We start from the raw sequence: 14,022 nt of genomic DNA on the forward strand, positions 1-14,022 counted from the left end.
TTTACATTTTAAAGAAATTATAAAAATGAATAGATTTTTCACAACTTAGATTAATCATATCTAAAAATATGACTACTTTTTAAATAATACAAATTGTATTTTGAACTATTTTTTTTTTTAAAATTAAGTTATGCGAGACTTTAACCATTTTTAATTAAAGTTATATTTTAAAACATAATTTCAAAATTTTAAAAAAATTATTAAAAGATAAAGTCATATCCTAAGATGATAAATGGGTTGAAAGTCAGCAACAACCCTTATCATTAATTATCTTAGTGTAACTTTTTGAATCTATAAGTCTATACTAACTCGGTAAGACTAACCAGTCCATCCAATGAATCATGGATTCTGGTTTAATTTTTTCAAGGCATCTTTCTTTATTTTTGATTTTTTTAAAGAAAAAATTATGCTTTTAAAATTAAAGTGATTGTAGTCAATGTTTTATATAAAACATTATTTACATTAATTTCTTTATACACATTCATTGAAATTGAAATATTGTTGATAGGATGAATTATCAATTTCAATCATAAACCTTTAGTGTTTTATGATTTTGATGGATGAGTGGCGAGTGGAGATAAACAGATAGAATTGGTCTGTTTTGCCACTCTACTAAAACATTGGTTACAAAACTTATATATAGTAATAATGATAATTTATTTAAATTTTTTAATTTGAAAAAATAACTCTGAAATGTGAAAAATAAAGTCAATGGTTGCTTCAGAGATCCACGTGAGACCTTAATGGAGGTGATCCAAAATACACCTATAGTTTCTGCTGCTTTAACATTGCATTAACGTCAAACTACATTTTTTTTTCAGGGATCTCCCTGAAAAAAAATTACTCCTTGGACCAAAATAATAATATTATCTAGAAGAAGCATAAAGGGATGAATATTAAATTCATTTTATTGAATATAATGAATATGTTTGCTTCTATTAGTAAACAATAAAAAGAGAATATTAAAACTCATTAATACAAGAATAATTAACTTTAGTATATTGATAATACTGTTATAAAGTTTTACTAACTTAATTATTTTTATATATATAATTAAGTTAAAATAATTTAAAGATTTTTTTTATGAATATATATATATATATGTATATATATAATTATGTTTAAATTAAGTTATATTAAAAACTGTAGCGAGTACTATTTGGCTTGTAAGATCATTTAAATAGTTTGTCAATTTTTTTGGTGAGAAATGGTCCCGTGAGATGCTTGTTTTGAACTTCAAAACCAAAGATGGGAGTTACGAGTTCACTCTATTCTTTTACAATAGTTGTTTAGGATTCTTATTTTCTATAATAACTCTTTAAGGTTTTTACCTTAGTCAACACAAAAATTTAATTTTTGTATTTTAAGTATAACTTTAAGTAAACTATCTATTATTTTAGGACAATGATACCTACACCAATTTCATTTTTGACACCTAAAAAATACGTTATTTTATTAGAATATAATATTTTATTTTAAAGAACGGTATGTTTATTTTTTATTATTAGAGTGTTAAAGAATATGTTAATATCAAATTAATATTTTCCTCCTTTACTTTTCTTATAACATGTGTCGTTATTTACTTTTCATTCAATTGTCTGTATAAATTTGGTAAAGTCTATTTAGTGACCCATGTCACAGAACTTTAACTCCAGCAGGGTTTCGGCACTGCATGAAAACTGTTTGACTTGGAATCGGAGAAGTTCCATATACGTTATAGGGTTATTAATTATCAATTAATTTTCCTTGAAAACCATGCTCATCTTCTCTAGTTTTACATATTTCATTTTGAGTTTTTGACATGCAGTTCACTTCCATGCATCATCTGTAACCTGTGTATGTTTCAAGCAAGATGGAGGAAAGAGTAGCAGACAAGACCGAGTTCACAGAATGCTGGCATAGGACAACTGAATCACCTTACATCATGCGCCTTGCTTTATCTGCCGGCATAGGAGGTCTTCTCTTTGGTTATGATACAGGTTAATTACACTAAAAACACAAGCCTTGTTCAAATCATCTTTAGTATGTGTTGGATTCAGCTTGATTCTGAACGAAATTGATTTAATAATTAAAATATTTCTTTAACTTGAGACAAATCTGTGAGATAGTTTTCACAAGCAAACATGCAGTGAATGGTCATGGAGATGTTGCTTTGATCACTTTAGATGACATTTGTTTTGACCAAACTACTCACATGCAGGGGTGATTTCGGGGGCCTTGTTATACATCCGTGATGAATTTGACCAAGTTGACAAGAAAACATGGCTCCAAGTTAAGATTGTTTTGCTTTCTTCCGCTTGAAACTAATGGGGGTGTAGAGATTGATTGTTTTTATCCACTGTTCTGCAGGAAACCATTGTAAGTATGGCTGTGGCAGGAGCTATAATAGGTGCTGCATTTGGAGGTTGGATGAATGACAAGGTAGGGAGAAAGAGATCTATTTTGGTGGCTGATGTTGTATTCTTTCTTGGTGCTTTGGTTATGGCTTCTGCGCCTGCTCCATTGGTGATCATTCTGGGAAGAGTTTTAGTTGGTTTGGGAGTTGGAATGGCATCTATGACTGCCCCTCTATACATCTCTGAAGCTTCCCCAGCCAAGATCAGAGGTGCTCTAGTCAGTATCAATGGTTTTCTCATCACTGCTGGCCAATTTCTGTCTTACCTCATCAATTTGGCATTCACCAAGGTACACATATACACATGCAATTTGAATGGCACGCAGTTTTGAAGTTCATTAAACCTGAGTAAAGGCATTTTAAAAGGGTTATTTTGTGTCATCAATTTGATTTATTCATTTCAGGCTCCTGGAACCTGGCGTTGGATGCTTGGGGTGGCAGGAGTCCCTGCTGCGATACAGTTCATGTTAATGTTGTCCCTTCCTGAGTCTCCTAGATGGCTCTACAGACAGGTAATGCTTTTTGTCAAGCAACATGTTTTCCCTGCCATGCCATGAAAATTGAAATTTTCTGCCATTCATTTCAGAGATTCTTAATCTACAAAGAGTCTGTTTTCTTTCGGTAAGAAATAGTTGCTGGGTGACTGGTTTGAGTGTCATGCATAATTAAAAGTTTAATTAAAGTGGAACTTATGTTTTAGTCAATTTTTAACCGAGTTAAATCAATAATTTGCTTTTAATAAATCATGTTAGGCATCAGCTTTAGCTTTCAAACTAAGTTGGACTTCTAAAACTTCAACCATCATTTCTTATCACATCAGAGTTAAATTAACAATTTGGTCCTCGTGTATTACAATTTTTTTTATGTAATACATACATAAAAAGACATTAGCATACATAACCACAGAAAATCCAATACCATTGTACACTATGCTCTATCACAACCAAAACAGAATCACTTAATCTTTCTCATATTTCACATGCGCAGTACATATTCAGGTTATTTTTGAGCGATCTCAATTACTAATTGTGATGTGTGTATAAAGTACAACTAAATTAACTTGCATTGAGCATGGCTTCAAGTCAAACCGTGAACGATTAACAAAAGTCACAAATATGTCCTCAATTTTTCATAAATTTATCATGTGAACAAGTCGGTGACTTCTGATCCTGTATATTTCTAGTGAAGTATTTAATTTGTTTTCCACAGAACAAAGAAGAAGAGGCAAAGCACATTCTGTCAAAAATCTATCGTCCGAGTGAAGTTGAAGAGGAAATGAGAGCCATGCAAGAATCAGTTAAAACTGAGAGGGAAGAGGAAGGTCTGATTGGGCACAGTCTAGCACAGAAACTGAAGAGTGCGTTGGCTAATGATGTAGTTCGAAGAGCACTGTATGCTGGAATCACTGTCCAAGTGGCTCAGCAGTTTGTTGGCATCAATACCGTCATGTATTACAGCCCAACCATCGTTCAGTTTGCTGGAATCGCCTCCAACTCCACAGCTCTTGCACTTTCTCTGGTTACCTCTGGTTTGAACACTGTTGGCTCCATCTTGAGCATGGTTTTCATTGATAGATGTGGAAGGAGAAAGTTGATGCTTACATCCATGATTGGCATCATACTTTGCCTCGTAACTTTAAGTGCCATATTCAATCTAGCAGCTCATCATGCTCCTGCCATCAGTAAGCAGGACACCGTTAGCTTTGGTGCTAACTTTACATGCCAGCCTTACACAAAGGCCCCAAATTTCTCCTCGTGGAACTGCATGCACTGCTTGCAAGTGGACTGTGCCTTTTGTGCTAGCAGTGAGAGTGATGTAAGTTGTACTAACGTAGTTTATCTACAGATTTCTTTTATCTTTATTTTGATACTGATTAGAATAAAGATTTCTACATTTTGTCTTTATCTGGCAGGTTCTTCCTGGAGCATGCTTGGCAGGAGATAAGAGAATCAGAGGAATTTGTGGTGCAGAAAACCGTGTATGGTTTTCTGAGGGTTGTCCAAGCAAATTTGGAATTGTTGCTGTTGCAATACTTGGACTGTATATAATAGTGTACTCTCCTGGGATGGGAACTGTGCCTTGGGTTCTGAACTCTGAGATTTACCCACTGAGGTTCAGGGGTCTTGGAGGGGGTATAGCAGCAGTTTGCAACTGGTGTGCCAATCTGATTGTGAGTGAGTCATTCTTAAGCCTGACAAAAGCTCTAGGCACTTCTGGCACATTCCTCTTATTTGCAGGGTTCTCCCTCGTGGGGCTTGGGGCCATCTATACATTAGTGCCTGAAACCAAAGGCCTTCAGTTCGAGGAGGTTGAGAAATTGCTTCAGAAAGGCTTCAAACCTTTCCCATTTAACACAAAAAAGGAGGATAACCAAGGGAAAGAACAAGACTTGGCTTAGTGATACTGTCACATCTTTTATTCTAGAGACAAAAAGAAGCCCATGACTTTATTTTATTGTATTAATGTCCAAAACTAGTCATCAACTTGCAACTTATTTGAATGAACTGTGGAAAATATTATAATAAATATATAACGTTTATTTCATTAATTTCTATTTTAAAAATTATTATGAGAAAATTAAATTTATGCTTAGATGTGTTAGTTTATAAGTATTTTGGTATTTAGATGATTGCTTATTTGCTTTTATTGTACGAAAAAAATATTTTTAGGGAGCTACTAATTTTACACTCAAACGCGTCCTACCAACACTATTTGTTTTATTGATTTTGTATTACTTAACATTATCAATCGAATAAGATTCTCAATCTATATTTTTCCTACTTTTTCTTCATGGGTAGTTACCTAAGGAATGCGTGCCTAGGAATAACCATTTTCCTTATTTTTATGTATTATATTTCCAAACAACTCTGAGGCATTTGGTGTAAAAATGATAGTTGTGTCTGGGCTGTTAAATAAATGTTCAGGCTATAAACCCTGAGTCCAGTTTGTGAAAACATTGAGGCACTTTGTTGGGAATGCTGGAAGGAGATCAGACAGATATAAGAATTTGAATTTGATTTTGCTTTACAAAAGAAGGAGGGGCGAGTATAATCCATCCATTTTGAACAGAAAGAGGATAAAAGTGGTTTTTATTTAGTCAAAATATCAAACCATCCTTAGTGTACAACTAAGAGGAATTTTTTTTTATCTTCTTTTCTCTTCAATTTTTTTCTTCTACTAGACAACTTAAAAATCATTTATACTTAATTTTCTTCCTTTTTTCACATTCTTTCTGTTCTAAACAAATGCATAATTAATTTCCATATAATATCCCCCCTTTTGAACAGACTTTTAGGAAAAAGTTTGCTAAAGCGGAGTATGAGAAATAATCACCTATTATAATTAATTTAAAAAAATGCTAAACTTGCTACTATAATTTTCGAAAGAACAGCTATAAGGAAGTTGTTGAACACCCCCTTTAGTATAGAAACAGAATTGTTGGAAAACATAGTCAATTATATATTATCATAAAAAGAAATAAATTATGAGAAACATTAAGTTTGCGACTCGTATAGATAACCCCTCCCCCTAAAGAAGTTTGATTGGTAGGGATTAAATTATTGATAAAAGTCGTTGAACATTATATGTCTAGATGGAGAAGGTCGAATTCTATTTTATCTGCTGATTTGTAGTTTTCATTTTCTCCCGAAATGACGTTGATATAAAAATTGAATAGTTTGAAAGCAACTTTGAGTAAAAGTTTTGAAAAAATACTAGAGGTAGGAGCTTAGTGATAGAAACGTAAGAATTCAACAATCTGTGTGAGATCTTCTACGTTCCAATATGCTTCAGACTTCAAACTTTTGTTAAGATAAACCAGTTCCGTCTCACCAAACAGATTCGCCTTTTGATGATGCAAGCCCCATACTTTAAAATGAATGAAAGAAAGAGAACACCGACACCCGGTTCTTGAAAACCTCAGATTAGAAAGTGCAACCATCCAAACAAACGGCAGGACAAAACATACCTGCTCTGCCAGCTAATTGGTGATTATTATATGCGACAAGAAGATTTGAAAGGGGAAAAAGAAAATCAAAATGAAGATGTAAGATGCTAGATGAGGAAAATTTGTACTGCAAAAATGATGCAATCTGTGGTGGAATTAAACTGCGAGGTGGGGCTATGATTTGCCATACAGATGTAACTTGGAACTTGATATGGTAGCATCCAGCGGCTCAGCCGCTTCACAACAAGGACAGCGTACTCAACCCAGGGTCCTACACCATCCTATTCCATGTTTTCATATCAGTACCCGCCTAAACATGTCCCAATCCCACCATGTACACAGCCTTTTCACTACCAAACATTTCTCTCGATCTGGGTTAAGATCTTCTCCCCACTTAGATAACGCCACGATCTAAACGGTCTCAACTTAGTTTATCAGAATCCTGCTTTTTACTCTTTCCAGAGTTTATTAAAAAAATGTTTTGCTCAAGACTCTTCTGTCGTTTTTAGATTGTTTACAATTTTCAGTTAAAGTGATGAGAAAGCACTTGCAAGCCACCACAAACCTAGTTCTTAAAGAGTATTCTAGATGCCATTTGGTGCTTTACCCAGCTTGTGTCTTCAGCAAGAACATATTCCATGTTTTATTTTTCAACTTTTAAGGCAAGCATATCCCAATACTCATGGCAAAGAAGCATGAAATGAGGAATCAAATCAAGTAATGGGTATGGAAAATATGTATACGTTTCAGAGTACCAGTCGAATCGTCAATAATACCACGGTCCAGTTCATCTAGCATCTGCAATAACCTGAGCAGTATCTAATAAACCAAAACATGCTATGTGTTGACCTAAAAGAGATTATGGACACAAAATCCTGGTATTTCAGTAGAAGCTCCGTACTTTCATTACGAGCGTGCAACTTAATTACCATACAATAATACGATCAGAAACCCTTTTCACAAAACTAGGGTGTCATCTAAGCAAAAGAAACCTAACCAACCCCCAAAAAAAAAACCATGTAACACCAGGACACACGAGCAAATCGAAACAAGGGAAGGCAAACTCCCAAATCTAGCTATATCCATACATCTAAAAGGGTCAGTCTATAGCTGCTGTCTTCTTCTAACTTCAATAAACCCAGCTCCATTTCCAACTATGAAGGACACACTGTACAAACCACCAAAATCACTATATATACAATAATCAATTACATTGTATAATTACCACCTTCCCAAGTAGCAATGTAATCATTTAGCTAAGAACTCGAAGTAGACGCCTCTTGTCTTGATTCCCTCAAATATCGAAGAAGCGTTTCGGCCTGCAAGAAAAGAAGCCAGAAGTTTAATATCCAGGTCATTCTTAAGATACCACAAATCCCCAACAACTTACATCATATGCACATTAATGCTAAAGAAAAGAATCAATCAAATTAGTATGTAGTAATTGTTTGAACTAGCTTTTGAAAAAATGATTTGGAATGAAATTTCTTTTATAAAATTGATTTTGGTTAGAATTGAGGTTGAAGTAAAACCACTTCTGTGTGGATGTTTTTATTCTAAAAGTAAGTTATACAAAATCTCATATAACTTCTTTTACTCGATTCAAAAACTACTTAGATTGCATCAACTAAAAATCAACTCTAGATCCAAGATTAATTTGTCAACATAGAATTAAATGTGTGAAAACATTCAGTTATAATGATGTTAATTACCTTATCACTTTATTTGTATTTTCCATGGCTCAATGTGAAAACAGAACACTTAATTGATGATTGAATTGATGTTTGTTAGTATGACAAGACTGAATAGAAGTTGTTGGTATGATAAAAAAGGAGTCTGATTTGACTGACCTTGTGCTTAGCTCGAACACTTGCAGTTTGAGAAAGGGCAACGAGAGGAGGAATGCCTCCCTCTCTAACAAGAAACCCTCTGTTTGTGATACTGTCAACACAGAGCTGAAGGAGGGTCAGAACCGCGAACTCCTTCCCCTTCACAGACCCATCCTCAATGGCTTCCACAAGGGCAGCGATCCCACCTTCTTCCACAATCGCGTCCTTCCCTTCCTGAATCCCCGCCAGGCTGTTGAGCACCACCATGGCCTTCTCCGCCATGCCGCTCCCCTGCTCCGCCACCAGCTCCACCAGCGGCTTCACCGCACCGGCGCTCACTGCCCTCTCCTTGTTCTGCCTCACAGAACACAGTTTATAAAGCGTCGTCAGCGCGTCCTTCTTCCCTCTGCTCGAACCGTTTAGAAGAAGCGAAACCAAGGGCGGTATCGCTCCGGAAGCCCCGATGGAGCTCTTGTTCTCTTCCACCAACGCCAGGCTTAGAAGCGCGCATGCCGCGTTCTGCTTCGAAGTTTCCGTTCCCGTCTTCAGTACATAAATCAGCGACTTCACTGCCCCGGCATCAGTTATCAGCATTTTATTTTCCTCGTGGAGAGATAGGTTTAACAGCGCGGTGACAGCGTGTTCCTGCGTCCAAGGATCGCTGCACCGGAGAAGCGGAACAAGAACCGGCACCGCGCCGGACTCCGCGATCAGAACGCGGTTGTCGGCGCGGTTCTTCGCTAGCAGCCGGAGCTTCGCCGCCGCGGAGCGCTTCACCGCCACTGACTGAGACTGGAGGCCGTCGATGCAAATCTTCACCGTCGGCTGGAGATCCTCCGGCGAAATGCTCTCGATAATCTCCGTGGAGAAACTCTCCCTCTGCAGGAAACCCGTGCAGGGCTCCGGCTCCGGTTCTACCTCCACCTCTCCGGATATATCGCTCTTCTGCACGCATTCTGGTGATGGGAGTGTCGCGAGGCGCTGCAGCTCGCCGGAGATGTCGCTGCTACATGCAGAGAAATCGCTGAAGGCCTGGGAGAGGTCGAGGAAGTCCTCCTCCGCGGGTGAGGATTTCAACGATTTGTTGTTCCGCGACGCGAGCTCGCCGAGGCGGAGGTCGACGACGGAATCGGTGAGGTTTTCCGATATACAGGTGGATTTATCAGTGAAGGAGCAGCTGCTGTTGTCGTCTTGGAAGAAATTGGAGCGTATCGTGCGCATGGACCTTCCTATATGACGCTGCGTTTTGGACGAAACCGAGGAGTGGTACTGGTAATTCCTGGGCAAGGGGAAACGGCTCGAATTAGAGCGTGATTCCTCCAGCGAAACCATTCTCGAAGCTTTAACGCACACAAATTTGGAATTAGGGTTGTTTGTAGTCAGGTATTAAAGTTTATCAGCTCAGAGTTTCATAGTGAAAAAAAAAAGGAAGTGAGTGAAGGCAGCGCCAGGTTGAAGACGACGAATAATAAGGAGAAGGCGAATAACTGTTTGATATTTCTATTTTCGTTTTTTTTTTTATTTGGCTGTGAATGGTGAACGCTTTGGTATCCGGGACGCGCTATTATCACAGGGCGTTCAGATTTGTAGTGTCACGTTGGTTGCTGATAAGGTGGAATCCTATATATCGACGGTGAGAAATGTGTCTGAAGGGGAAAGAATTGAGGACTGGCATTGGGATAATATCATGTGGGGTCGTGGGCGTCGGCCAGAACCGTCGTCGTTTTGTGATACTTTTTTAACTTCAGTTGGTGTCTGTAGGTGTAATTACTAGAAAACCCTCAGCGGCTTTACCTTTGTTATGGTTTGGTGAGATGGGAAGATTCTGGTGGAGGGAGGTGTAGGAAAAGAGTCTAAGACAGTTGTGGAGTGTAAGGAACACGTGGCATGTATTGGCATAATGAGGGCAGGGGTTTCCCACTTTACCTTAAACTTATTATATCTGCGCCGTATGATCTAGTGATCTGTATTATCTGAGTTATTTATTGCAAGTCAAAGTGTTTTTATGGGACGTAACAGAAATACGTTGTATGGGACTATGCCTTTACCTTATTTGGCTAAGACATTTCTATCCCTATCCTTTTTCATTTTTTTATTTTCAAATAAAGAATGTTATGTTTTTCAATTATAAATCTACTTTCATCTGCATTTATTAATCTATAACTTTCATTCTTTTCTTATCATTTCATTTCTCCTTTCTCCTCTTTTGTGGCTTATACAGCCTTAATATCGTTTAAAAATAAACAGAAAAATTATTGAAATAGGTAAGTGGTAAAAAAAATTATAAAATTGGATAATTACGATTTCATTTTAAAAAGTACTTTAACTTTTTAATATACAAATTATCTTTCACATGCATAATTTAGTTTTATATTTTTTAACTAAATATTTTCTATTTTTTTATTGAAATTGGGTTTGATAAATATGATTTTTAATTTTTTATTATTAAAGTCATGATTACCAAGTAAAACTTTAATAAAAAAAACTATATAGAATGAAGTTACCTCGTGTTTTCTAAACATAACTTACCAGATTTTATAATTTTTTTACAATTTATTCTTCTTGATAATTTCTTTCAGAAATTACATAGTAGATTTTTCCCTAATTTTTCCCTAAAATGAAATCAATAGTGTTGCATGATACACTTCTGTACATGAGGAGTAACTATTCAATTATCTCTATTAAATACTCAAATTATACTCTTTTAATTAAATTATTCAAATTTTACTCTATTAACTAAATTATGTTGGTGAAAACTTTGATTTTACTCAACACCAACATATGTTTTTAGTTAATAGAGTAAAAACATTCAACACCAACATATAAATATCGTCATCTAGCCATGTATGTTTCTTAATAAAAATAATAATTATAAATTTTGAGAAAATATAATCAAGAGTATTTTAAGGTATCATCAGTCTTATTAATATCTCAAACTTCACATGCCTAGCTTGAACCCTTTTACAAAGAAAATCAAAACATTTCAATAATTTTAATTATATTTTTTAAGTTTGAAAACAATGTCACACATTTTTAGAAACTAAAATGATATTTTTTATGAAAAAATGGTAGTTTACTCCAAACTAAATAGGATAACCTAGTATTTAATATTTATTCGAATTCAAATATTTTGTAAATTTAGTTCATTCAACCTGTAATATAAGTTACACTTAGAAAGACTTAAATCTTGAATTTCAAGACCAGTAAGCATTGAATTTAATCCTATCGAATAAGATTTCAAATTAATATAAACAAAAACTAATCATCAGTAAAAAAAAAATATCTTATACTAAAAATATAGTTGAAAATTTCCAAAATTACAACAGCCAAGATATATAATATCAAGTCCATGTTCAATCTTTAAAAGTACTTAAAAAAAATTAATTGTGTTTATATGTTATCTATTAATTCTATGAGTATTAATAAGGCGATTTCTTTATCGGTTATCTACATTTATTTTGACAGGCTTTATCTCTCAACTAATTCTACAAAGTATCATACTATAATCAGTTCTAATTTTTTACATTAATTATCTACATTTAGATGTAAAACAACCAAAAATATTTTTTAACAGAATCAAACTACACATACATAATAGTTATTCTCCTTATTACCCTTAGTTCTATTGTTAGTCTCCATTCATACTTCAGAAAATTGGAAGAATATGCAGTCTTAAACAAACAACATCCATAATTTTCCGCACCAAACTTTTACGTTCAAGTGTTCCATTTTTTAACATTATAAAACTCTTGTATTTTTAATATATTTTTTATACTGACAATTTCAAAATATTATTACTTGCCATCTTTATATATTGAAAAAAAATCTCAACTATTTTTTAGTCGTCACTCTTTATATATTAAAAAGAAGATTAATTCTTACATAAATAATATGAGCATAGAATTCTTCACAAATGAAAAAATTACAAATAAAAAATACAAATTTTCATCAAAGATTAATTACAAAGAAAACTTATAGTAAAAATGTATAAAAAAGGTTGCATTTCTTCGTTGGATCTTTGAGTTGTAAAAAAATAAACTATGCAAATATACTTTAGAGATGAGTATTCTTGGTTTACAATTAATATTGTGTTGCTGGCAAATTCACTTTATTTCAACAACTATTAATTCCTTAAACAAACTTTTGAAGAGACTTTTAGAGTTTTGTAGGAATCATTATGTTTTATAATATATATATATATATATATATATATATATATATATATATATATAAAGATAAACTTTAATCAAATTGATTCTTATCATTTATATATCATATATGATCGTATGAAGTAAATCTTAAAACTTTGATTACATTTAATTTAACCATTTAAACTCTCATTAATTAAACATATAACTGTACCGTTTATATAATTAAATATATAAATTGTAATTCTATTAATTTATATTAGAAGACTCATCATTTATTCATAATTAAGTTGAAAAATTATTTATATTTGTTATCTTAAAACTTTTAAAAAATTATTATATCATCTATGTTTTTTACATGTATTTTAACTCTCCTCTCATTCTTCTCTTTCTTAATTTCATACTCTCCTTAACCCTCTCTCCCCATCTCTCCATCTACATCCCTCTCATAATTTTTTTCTTCTATACCTTACATACTTGACTTTAAGAATTTAAACCTTACATAAACACAATAATAATCAATCTAAACAATATAAAATAATCGAAATAAAATGGTTTGGCTTTAAGCAAACTATTTTGTAAGATGGTTCACTTTAATTCAATTTTTTTTTTCAAATAACCATTTTTTCACACTCTTATTTAATACATCAACAACAAATATATATATATATATATATATATATATATATAAATTCACTAATTATCTACAAACTTAAAATCTTGGGTTGTAAAGAGAATATTAGTTTTATATGAAAATGAAACAGAAACATGAAACCCTGCGCTATTCTTTATATATAGTTTTACAAAATTTAAAAAATATTCGAAGCTGAAAGAATTATCTGGTTTTGTCCCATTACAAACGCGTTTTTTTCACGGATTATAATAAGATGAGCCGAATAAGTTAGTGGGTTAAATATCTCCAACCATTCTTCATTAAAAAGTTGAACTAAATGAACTACCTCAAAAGATAGAATTAATCTTATCACCAATAATAATATTACTATATTAAGCGGCTTAATTGTTTTTTGCGAAAAACTCATGCTTTAATGAAGGTATGCCTTGGTGAAAAACATGTTTCTAGAATCAAGTTAGGTAGACCTAAGTGATTAGACTTGACCACAGTCCAAAGTCAATTTCAAACAAAAGTTATTGGGTGAATTGTAGCAACATGCCAAACTTGTGTTTAAAATTGAAGATTCATAGCAATGACTATGATTTTTTTTCAAAACGACACAAGAACACCAGAAAAAAACAAATTTAATACAAATTATTAAGAAAAATATCACTTAATAAATTTAACTGATAATAAATATTTTATTATATATACGATATTAAAAATAATATAAATATTTTTAAATTATTGATATTTGCGGTGAATATTTTGTGCCTTTCGACAATTAAATTAAAAGTGATTATTTAATTTGATTTTTCTGTAAGGATGTAGCATTCTGAGCTGTTCACAACTCAAGTTGTATTTTAATATAAATATATTTAAATTGGTTTTATCTAATGTATATTGGTTTCATTCATACTTGCAGCTTTCGTTTTTTCTCGAAAATTCTTTATCTTATGCAAGGATTAAGACAATTATATTATCCAGAAAGTTTTATTTTTTTGAGAATGACTGAAAATAACTAATGAGCAGCGCAAGTTGATTTGTTATGAATAATGAACAACTTGTCGAAAATGGAATAATAGTTTCAA

General features: G+C 33.4%; 2 protein-coding genes across 3 annotated transcripts; one reads left to right on the forward strand and one right to left on the reverse strand.

Annotated features, from left to right (window-relative positions):
• Window positions 1–1,626: 1,626 nt before the first annotated feature.
• Window positions 1,627–4,943, forward strand: INT4 (inositol transporter 4). Of its 2 annotated transcripts, XM_068640186.2 has the most exons (7): window positions 1,627–1,721; window positions 1,808–1,979; window positions 2,201–2,271; window positions 2,350–2,685; window positions 2,800–2,907; window positions 3,605–4,210; window positions 4,308–4,943. In XM_068640186.2, exons 2-7 carry the CDS (start codon window positions 1,853–1,855, stop codon window positions 4,791–4,793), a joined length of 1,734 nt encoding a protein of 577 aa, XP_068496287.1. In that variant the 5' UTR covers window positions 1,627–1,721; window positions 1,808–1,852; the 3' UTR covers window positions 4,794–4,943. The 2 variants fall into 2 exon arrangements, with proteins under 2 accessions (XP_068496287.1, XP_068496286.1); XM_068640185.1 differs by having other exon boundaries at window positions 1,633–1,979.
• A 2,279-nt stretch (window positions 4,944–7,222) lies between these two features.
• LOC137832159 (ARM repeat superfamily protein) lies at window positions 7,223–10,294 on the reverse strand. Its single transcript, XM_068640187.2, has 2 exons — window positions 8,192–10,294; window positions 7,223–7,660 (listed from the first exon to the last, which is right to left on the reverse strand). The coding sequence occupies exons 1-2, from the start codon at window positions 9,500–9,502 to the stop codon at window positions 7,598–7,600; spliced, it is 1,374 nt and encodes a 457-aa protein (XP_068496288.1). The 5' UTR covers window positions 9,503–10,294; the 3' UTR covers window positions 7,223–7,597.
• Window positions 10,295–14,022: the final 3,728 nt, after the last annotated feature.

Source organism: Phaseolus vulgaris, chromosome 6 (assembly GCF_051622355.1).
Source record: "Phaseolus vulgaris cultivar YP4 chromosome 6, ASM5162235v1, whole genome shotgun sequence".
Lineage (NCBI taxonomy): Eukaryota > Viridiplantae > Streptophyta > Magnoliopsida > Fabales > Fabaceae > Phaseolus > Phaseolus vulgaris.

What these genes read in the sequence shown, in the direction of transcription:
- INT4 (XM_068640186.2), top strand. Translation starts at nt 1,853, where the DNA reads ATGGAGGAAAGAGTAGCAGACAAGACCGAGTTCACAGAATGCTGGCAT. An exon ending in TCTCTTTGGTTATGATACAG is followed by an intron (nt 1,980 to 2,200) that starts GTTAATTACACT and finishes ACTCACATGCAG; the next exon opens with GGGTGATTTCGGGGGCCTTG. An exon ending in GTGCTAGCAGTGAGAGTGAT is followed by an intron (nt 4,211 to 4,307) that starts GTAAGTTGTACT and finishes TTTATCTGGCAG; the next exon opens with GTTCTTCCTGGAGCATGCTT.
- LOC137832159 (XM_068640187.2), bottom strand. Translation starts at nt 9,502, where the DNA reads ATGGTTTCGCTGGAGGAATCACGCTCTAATTCGAGCCGTTTCCCCTTG. An exon ending in GTGTTCGAGCTAAGCACAAG is followed by an intron (nt 7,661 to 8,191) that starts GTCAGTCAAATC and finishes CTTTTCTTGCAG; the next exon opens with GCCGAAACGCTTCTTCGATA.